The following is a 9,052-nucleotide window of genomic DNA, read 5'->3' as shown; positions in this document are numbered from 1 at the left end:
ACATTTATTGGCCGGTTTTTAAGTATTAATGTTTAGCTAACACATTTGTTGACTGTTAGATAAAACTAAGGATAATCCAGAGTTAAATGATACTGTTAGCTATTCTTAACATAGCTTCTCCACATACCAAGCAGTCTGGTGTACCATTAGCCAACAGTTTCAATTGTTAATCTTAGATTTAGCCAATAATTTCCAGCTGTTTAGTGACAAATCTGTTTCAGCTGTATTTATCTATACTGTTGGATGATAATTTCATGCTAGCACATTTTTAATTAATAAACCTTTTTATTCACAATTGATGCTAACTATATCAACCATCCTTTTATGTTTTCTTTTCCGCTTTATTTTTCTATTGCATTACATAGAACAGTAATTCTAAACCAAGAATAAAAGTAACCCCTAACACAGTGTGAGCAGAAAACTGTGGATCATAGATTGCATATAAAAGAAAGATGCAGTTTTAGGATTGAAACGTGAAGCTAATGCATGTGGGGAAAAATGTCCTTGGTTCCCTTGATCTTGTTCTGTGACCTCAATAAATGCTTTGATAAGATAAAGAGCTTAAGAGCTAGTTGCAAATCTTATTTAATACAAAATGATCTGCATTTTAAAAAATTATAATACCCATTCTAGTCAAACAGGAGGATAAACAGAGCATGCAAGCCTACTTACTGTATGACCTGCTAGCCTACTTTCTTTGGTTTCTGACTCCTCACTCTTTACGAATCTTCTTTGATTAGATTAGATTAAACTAGACTACATTAGCCTTTATTTTCACCCTTGGCAGAATGTTATCTTGGATAAACGAGGAAACACATTATGTAAGATAATACACAAACACTCATTTACAATTTCACCTATTTCAATTTATTACTTTATGCAATAATTCATACCTATTTATCTTAAAGTTGGAAACTCTGCCTTTTTCCTCAAGGCATAAACTTATAATTAAACTCCAAAGGGGATACTTTTACCCCTGGGTAAAAATTATTTTTCTAAAGACTGATTCTTCTTTTATACATTTTATCTAAGATATTAAGAGACACGAGATCTAAAATTATGCTGTGTTTGCAAAATAAAAAAACCCCAAACTACCTACATGTCATGTGAAAGAATAATAATTTTTTGCCTTCCATAATAGCAACAATTTAAGCTTTTATTTTACAAAAGTAATCCACACATTTCTTATGATTTCTGAAGTCTGAGACCTGAAGGCAATCACATATATTATAAGATCCAAATGTAGATGCAGCTATCATGTGAGCAAAATTAAGTGTATTATAACACAATCAGAGCAAATCCATTTACTTCACCAGTGTTTTAATTGCTTTGACTTTTCCTACTCATGCATGGGGTTCTGCTCATGTTGCAATCTGTCCTCTTTTTTAAAGCTGAGTGAATTTCTGACAGTTTTACTGCCTGAACATAGCACACATTCATTTAAAAGGCGGCATAATAAAACTAAAAATAGTTTAACCTACTCCTGCTTCTGTAGCCATATTTTGAGGATGAATTTGCGGACCTCTATGAATCATCTAAAGTTATTTCAAATATGCAAATAAACCTACTAAAATACTGCCTCTTAAAAATTGCCATTATTCTACTTACTCACTATCCGTAGCTGGGCTTTGCTCTTTGTTTTCCCAGCTGTGAACTCTACCACGCCATTCAATTCCGGAGAGGTCTGCCTGAGGGTCAGCCTGTGCACTGTGCCCATCTTCTCCAGGCGTACCCGAGAGCTCGGCTGCAAAGGCTCCCCGTTCAGAGTCCACACGGGGGATTTGAAGACAGGAGCTGAGACCTCACATTCGAAGCAGGCCTCATCAGGAGCCATGACTTCCACATCTTTAAGCTCTCGGACCATCAATAAAGACTGGCCTGGGTAAGGGCATGAGAGAGAAAGCGGTTAAGTGTTTTAACCTACGAATACACACTTTTAAGAAGATGTCTCGGTCTGAACAGAGAAGTTAAAACAAAGGAGGCAAAACTTCCATCACTCCATATTTTTATCCATCAGGGTCACAGAGAAGCTGGAGATCATCCGAGCTGTCATAGGCCAAGGCACCCTATCTTACTTCACAAGGTAAGAAGTAGACAGTTAACTGTTTGAGGAGGCTGACACCTACTGGTTAAAAACAAAACAATTGAGGGTCTCTCCCTCTCTCTCTCTCTCCCTCTCTCCATGCTATGGTAATTAAGCCCCAATCAAGAAAACGGTTTTAAAAAATTAATTACAGGATTACAGGGAAGTACACCAAAATAAACTGTGAAGGAACAACTGAAGAAAAATCAACCAAATATGAACAAGGGCCCACCCGATCCCCTCAAAATCAGCTCATTTACATCCAATAATTTCTGTCTATTTAATAAAACTATAAAATTTTCACAGGCCCTGAAACTACAGTGAGGACACTGGAAAAAATGATTTTTTTTTTTTACAGTTTCTTTTAACAGCGTTTGAGTGTTCTAAGTACAGAATACAGCCACTCAAAATTTTCAAGACTGAAAAACTGTGACCAGATTTTACAGCCACACAGTCAAAAGAGAAAGCTATAATCTTTAAAATTGTTCAAGATTTTATTCTATAACCAACTCTGAACATCAGTATCCAAGGAGATATTACAGGTTCACTACCAAAATCGAGGATAACACAAACATCCAGAGCACTGAATGTCAGACTACAATATATTCAACAATCTTTTTAACAGTGTTGCTCCTGCATACTAATTAGCGGTTAAGATGCTGGATGGATGATTTTTTAAAATTACAAAGTCAATGTCTTACATTAAAGAGCCCGGCTGATATTTTTCACGTCAGATTATGTTGCCAAGAAACATCCCATGTTTTTGCCTTTTGGATCATCATCATCATCATTATTATTACATTGCTTTCCTGAAAGTTAAACAAAGTCTTTCTTTAACTGTTCCCATATTTACAAAGCAGCGCCACAGTAGATTTGCCCTCCCAGGAATGACCTAGGAGGGGTTCTTCTGCTGGCCATGCTCTCATTCTGTTCTCAAACAGGACTCTTTCATGATTTAGGCAAATTTGTAAACCACTACACTATGAAATCAGTGTAGAATCAAATCAGTGTAGATGATTTTAATTTGCCCGTTTGGGGACTTATCTATGAACATTACTTTATATCACCCATGATCAAGTTAAATAAGGTGATTGTGAAATTAAAACAGACTGACTCCTATATAAAAATGTGCCGGGACCTTTCACGAAATAAGAAATTACATGTGGTAACTCTGCTGTTCCAGTAGGTGGCACTATCTGGTTATATATGCACACACAGTATTTGCTGTTGCTGCTATAAGAGAGGGATTTTATCCTGTTACAGCTCTAATAACAAACTCTGGGTATTTTAATAACAGACTCTGGGGGGAAGGGGTGGAAAAAATGTAAGTCCTGACATTTGTCTCTACAACCCATTTTATGGGATAATCAATGGCACAGAAATAAAAACAGACCTAGTAAAGGTGGTGCATGCCTAGATAACAATATCCTGCTAAAAGAACTAGACCTAACTTTTAGTCAGATGTCATTTTTGTGCACTGATGATGTTAAGCTTTAATGAAAAAGCCTCTTACCCTCCACTGTCAGCTTTGCAGAGCAAGTATAATCTCCAACCTGCACACTGTATGTGCCCTCATCATCTAGCGCCACCTGCTGGATGATCAGCTTGCGATAACATCCTTCGCTGCAGATCTCGAAGCGTTCAGAGGGCAGGATGACATTGCTGCCTTTGTACCAGCGGATGCTACATCTGGGGTTGGATACTGTGCAGTCCAAGATCACACGGCTCTTCTCAAGGGCCGTCTTGTCTTGCAGAGGTTTTACAATACTGACTGGAAGCTCTGAAAGGGAAGGAATGTCGTTTAAATATGGGTCTTATTGAAATCACAACACACTGAGGTAGACATTGTAACCTACCTCACCTTACTTTAATGATTAGACAATACATATTCAATACATGCACTAGAGACAGGAAATGTGAAGCTAAATATTGATTGCATTGAAAAAATGAAATTTTACTGTTTAGTTGGATTAAATGAGCAAAAATCACTGAATTAACCCCCCAAAACTTAAGGATCATCAGGTTGCCCCAGTATGGTTTATCCATTCTAATTAGTTAGTAGGTGCATTATTTGAATACCTTCCACCTCCAAGTAAGCAACAGATTCAATGTGCCTCGCCACAAACTTAATCTCTCCAGAGTCCTCTGCTCGCACGTTGCACATGAGAAGAAAATGTTTTGTCCCTGAAATGAAAAAAATTCTGAAATGTTTATTATAAAATATTTTTTCAAATTCTCAGGTTTTCTTTCTGGTTAAAGCCTAAAAAGTATTTTTGTTTGTTTATTTGTTTTGGTTTTTGCAAACCTTCCTGGCGGATCTTAATGGTGCTTGTGGGCTGTATCCGCTCCCCATTTTTGTACCATTCCCCTGGCACATCCTCCACTGAGATCTCACAAACAAACACAGCGTTTTCATCCTCTTGGATGTCCAGGTCCTCAAGACCTTGGAGGATCACCAGCTCACGCTCTGTAGAATTCAAATTTAAAAATATGTATATATAAATACATATGTATACATATATATATTTAAGATTACAATGGAGTCCTCATTCACACATCCAGCAGACATAGAACATATAAATGTTGCAGGCAGATGGCAGCATTGTGCTGTATTTGTAAAGCTGAAAGCCACGTCTTGAATGCAGTTTCAACTCCTTACTAAAACAACATGGCCATAAATACCAGCTACATCCAGCAGTACTAATAATTTATTATTAATCATTAATAACTTCCCAACCTAATTAGTAATACTAGCCTAATAGCACTATTGGGGCTACAATTATGAACATTTTATTAGAACAATATATTTGTATAGCTAAGTTTCTAATTTTTCTCAGACACAGAAACTTTTAACTAATGTATTTTTTATATGTAGCTCTGTATCTGCAAATATTTTTCTGATGGTATCCACACAAGTACAATTTCTTAATAGCTCATCTTGATTTTTAAGAAGAAAGACACTTATTCTCTGCTGTGTTCTTCTTAAACATTAAGAGAACTGCATTATATGCACATGTAAGTAAGTAAAATTTTATTTATATAGCACATTTCTAGATAAAAGATCACAAAGTGCTTCACAAGGTATAAAACAAAAACAGACAGTTAACAAAATGCAATTCTAAAAAGATGTGTTTTTAGTTGTTTTTTAACAGTGATCACTGAGTCCGTAGATCTTAAGTTCTGAGGAAGAGAGTTCCACAGTCTGGCGGCCACAGTGTCAAAAGCTCTGTCTCCCTTGGTTTTCAGCCTTGTATGCTGAACAACAAGTAGGCCCGGATCACAAGACCTCAGGGACCTACTAGGGACATAGGGCTGTAAAAGTTCAATGATGTAGGCTGGTGCTTGTCCTTGAAGAGCTTTAAATGTCAGAACCGGTATCTTAAAATGGAGATACTAATCTTACTAGTACTGTTAGCCAAAAAGCAACAATATCTCCAAAATTAGACTACTGTACTCCTATATATAATGGAGCCTTAACCACAACCTCAAATCGCTGGCAGGCAATACAAAATTATATTTAGTAACTTATTAAGTTACTTATTTGTTGTAGTTTGGTGTAGTTGTGTTCAACTACAACATGCTTCAGTGAGGTTATTGCTAACTGCTAACTAAAGCTTGGCTTGTTTGAATTGCGAATAATTGGTGATTGATGCGATAATGTCCAGCTATACCAGCATAGATACCAATAATCAGGCACGTGGGCTTTATAAGTGTTGAAGCAACAGGTGATTCTTGTTGAATACACCGGCTACAGCTGTGTAGCATTCAGGTTCCAAGCCATCTAACAGTGTCTGATCATAGCTCAGAAGATGACCTTGGTAGTAATTGTGTAATTCTGAATAAAAATGCCCAACCATTTGATGTGGCACTGTAGTGAGTCATCATTCTAGTTTTTGTAAGGTCCTTATTGCAAAAAACACCCCATCTCATAATATCGCTTCTTATCAAAACTATATAAATTTAGGACCAGTAACATTTTTTTTTAAAACCTACAACTGCTTTAATACTTGGTTGCCATCAAGTTGGTATCATTTTACATAGTAGACTGTACCGTAGACTTCCACAGTGCAGGATGTAGCTGCATCTCCTGCATCGCAGGTGTACATGCCAGAATCACTGACTTGGCATTTCATGATCTGGAGAAACCGTTTCCTTCCCATTGCATAAATGCGCAAGTCTTTGCTGGTCTTCACCTCAGCCCCGTCCTGAAAATGATAAGAAAACACAAAATAAAACAAACAAATGCAGTAAAATTTTACTTTGAACATTCTGCAGAGATCAAGAGTTGGTTTGGGGAAATTACTCTAAAAAAACTTTTAACATCAATGTTTTCAGGGTGTTTTTTTTTTCCTGTGGTCTTTTGTCAGTATCACAAATGTTGCCAGTAAAGAATAAATAAAAAAAACCAAACACTGACCTTCATCCATTTCACATCCACGTTGTGTCTTGACAGCTCACACTCGATGGAGATTACTGCCCCTTCAGGGAACCTCTGGTTCTCCAGTTTTCTGAAAACGGTCACTGGGGGCTCTGGTGCAGAAAGAGATTACTTAACAGCCAAAATCCTGCTTAAATTTCTTCAAACACATTGCTGCTCAAAATTAAAGTAACCTTTAGGAGTAACTTATATGGATTCATTGCGATGACATTTTCATCCAATTGTCATCGACAGCATTTCATACTGAGCTCAAAGGGATGATGCATACTGAGTGACTGGTTATGGAGTGGATTATTTTACAGCATGAGGTTAAAATGACACCTGACAGAAAAGACTCAACCGAGCTACTGCTTTTCACTTGGTTGGGCTAGGCCAATTTGTGTTTGTAACACGAGCCCGGATAAAGGCAGTGGTAGCAGTGCTGTCAATCCATTCTGTTACATGCCTCCACTAGTTGGCACATGGCCAGCGTTGAGTAGGCCACTTTAGCTACCAGTTTAAGGTCACAACAAAATGAGTAAAGTTGCAGTTTGCCTGCTGTGAACAGAAGTGCATAATAAGTTGGCCTGGATTACTTACATGATTATTGAACTAAACAGTTGAGCAATTTGCACTCATTATCGCAAAGCTGCTTCTCTTTACAATTTCTCAAAAGTACCTACCCTTTACAACAAGCCTTGCAGAGGTCTTCAGATTCTCTATGCAGAACACAAAGGTGCCAGTGTCTTCTACTGACAGGTTACAGATAGTAAGGCTGTGGACTTGTCCTTTTGCGCTCATACGGAAGTGATTAGTTGGCTTAAGCTTGAGTCCGTTTCTCATCCATGTGCCCGGGACATTGGGATGGGACACCTCTACCTCAAAAGAAGCCGTTTCCCTCTCTGTGGTTTTAATGTCAGTCAGTCCCCTCTTGATTGTGATTTTTCGAGCTACAGAGGCATCAAAGTGGGAAAAGTCATGTTTGAGAGACTGGGAACCTAACACAGGCATTTTCATTTCAGGCATTTAGCGCTGAGCAGACATGGCGTCCTTTTATAGTCGGAGAACAGGCGTGGAGTCTTTTTGGTGCACAGTGGTTAAACAATACAAGCTGGCACGTACACAAGCCATTTGAGCACTGGGCTTTACGCAAAAGCCCAGTGCACTTTGGAAGGGCCAACATTTTTCACTTATTCTAACACAGACACACATTCCCTGTGGAAAAAAAAGGAGTGTTTATTTTGGAGACCTGATGACAACAACCTCAATTTTGAAGGCCAGGGTGTAAATTTAGATGCAATAGGAGGAGATCCAAATTCATAGGAGGTGCCAACAGCAGCCTGAAGTACTGACTTTCCCCTTCCCACCCACACTAGTGTTGAAAGAACAGCCTTTAATTCACCCACTGGCCTGTGGCTCATAGGACTACGAAACACAAGAAGCATCTGCAAAGAAAAACAAGCATAAGTACATCTTAATCACCACAACCTACCCGTTTTACAGTATGCCAGGCCTCAATGCTCTCGAGAAAGTTAAATGACGCTTATTCATAGGAATTTTCTATTTTGTTTACAAAATCAAATTATGGGCTGTGAACAGAGGCATCTTTTAATTATCAAGCATTTAACCCTTAGAATAGAATTTGGTGTGTCCCACCCATGTGTAATTATCAGGGCTTTGTTGGTCCTGCGTCACAACAGAAAGCCCTGGTCCGAAAGTCAGCTTGGGCTGTAAGGATATCACCTGTTGGATTCCATCATATTTCAGTACAAGTGCCAACCTGGTCCCCAGGTCACTCAAATTACTCTTACTCAGTTAATTGAAATTTGCCTTCATATGAAGCAGTGATGGAGGCTGTGCGTGAGATGGGGTTGTCGGCAACAGCAGTAAACAAACAACAACAGGGCATAGTGAGAACACGTGGGCACTTACGTTCCACTGTGAGCTGGGCTTGTGTGCGGTCATGAAGGGTTTCACAGCTGTAGGTGCCCCGGTCAGACATTGACACTTTGTGGAGGGTGAAACTGTGTTTGCGGCCCTTGTGCTTTAGAGTATACTTGGCCCCAGGGTGGATTAGCACCCCTTGCCTCATCCACCGCACCTCTCCCGAATCCACACTCACCTCCACTTCTAGAGTTGCTTCACTGTATTCTTCAGCTACAACTGGTGTCATTTTCTTACTGAACAGCACCTGTTGCTCTTGAAGTGAATGTTAGGAATTAGTACATAACAGCGTGTCAACAGTTTTTCTGCATCACTTATATTCAATTACAGTATGCTTAAGTTATGTATGTGGTTTTTGTTAAGTCTACTGTGAGGCCACACCCAAACCAACGGGAATATGTAAACCAGCAAAGGTGCATGGCAAGTTTAAGCACAGAGAATGAGTAAAAAGCTCTGTGGGGCCTTACCCCCTGCAGTGCAATGCACGCCAAAACCACTGAGCCACTTGTCTCTGTCAGTAACCAGAGGAATTCTGATATGAGAACCTGTGAGGTGCAAGCTGTCAAAGTCACCTTTTCAATAGTTTAAAGTTGTTTGCAAGGAATATG

At 38.8% G+C, this 9,052-nt stretch overlaps 1 protein-coding gene across 11 annotated transcripts in view; it reads right to left on the bottom strand.

Annotated features, from left to right (window-relative positions):
* The window catches only part of obsl1b (obscurin like cytoskeletal adaptor 1b), a 37,512-nt gene that overhangs the window by 2,774 nt on the left and 25,686 nt on the right, over nt 1-9,052 (bottom strand). For 10 of the 11 annotated variants that reach the window (XM_085375256.1, XM_085375257.1, XM_085375266.1 and 7 more), the window contains 8 exons: nt 8,433-8,699; nt 7,184-7,450; nt 6,501-6,613; nt 6,135-6,288; nt 4,389-4,550; nt 4,163-4,267; nt 3,597-3,863; nt 1,609-1,878 (listed from right to left, as the gene is read on the bottom strand). In XM_085375256.1, the coding sequence (XP_085231382.1) occupies nt 1,609-1,878; nt 3,597-3,863; nt 4,163-4,267; nt 4,389-4,550; nt 6,135-6,288; nt 6,501-6,613; nt 7,184-7,450; nt 8,433-8,699 (1,605 nt within the window). Of the gene's footprint in view, nt 1-1,600; nt 1,879-3,596; nt 3,864-4,162; nt 4,268-4,388; nt 4,551-6,134; nt 6,289-6,500; nt 6,614-7,183; nt 7,451-8,432; nt 8,700-9,052 lie in introns of those variants that run through there. The other variant, XM_085375255.1, reaches the window with a different exon arrangement.

This window comes from Diplotaxodon limnothrissa, linkage group LG16 (genome assembly GCF_057381915.1).
Source record: "Diplotaxodon limnothrissa isolate DT_005_m linkage group LG16, D_limnothrissa_male_GT1.1, whole genome shotgun sequence".
NCBI lineage: Eukaryota > Metazoa > Chordata > Actinopteri > Cichliformes > Cichlidae > Diplotaxodon > Diplotaxodon limnothrissa.
This window is presented reverse-complemented; position numbering and strand designations above follow the sequence as displayed.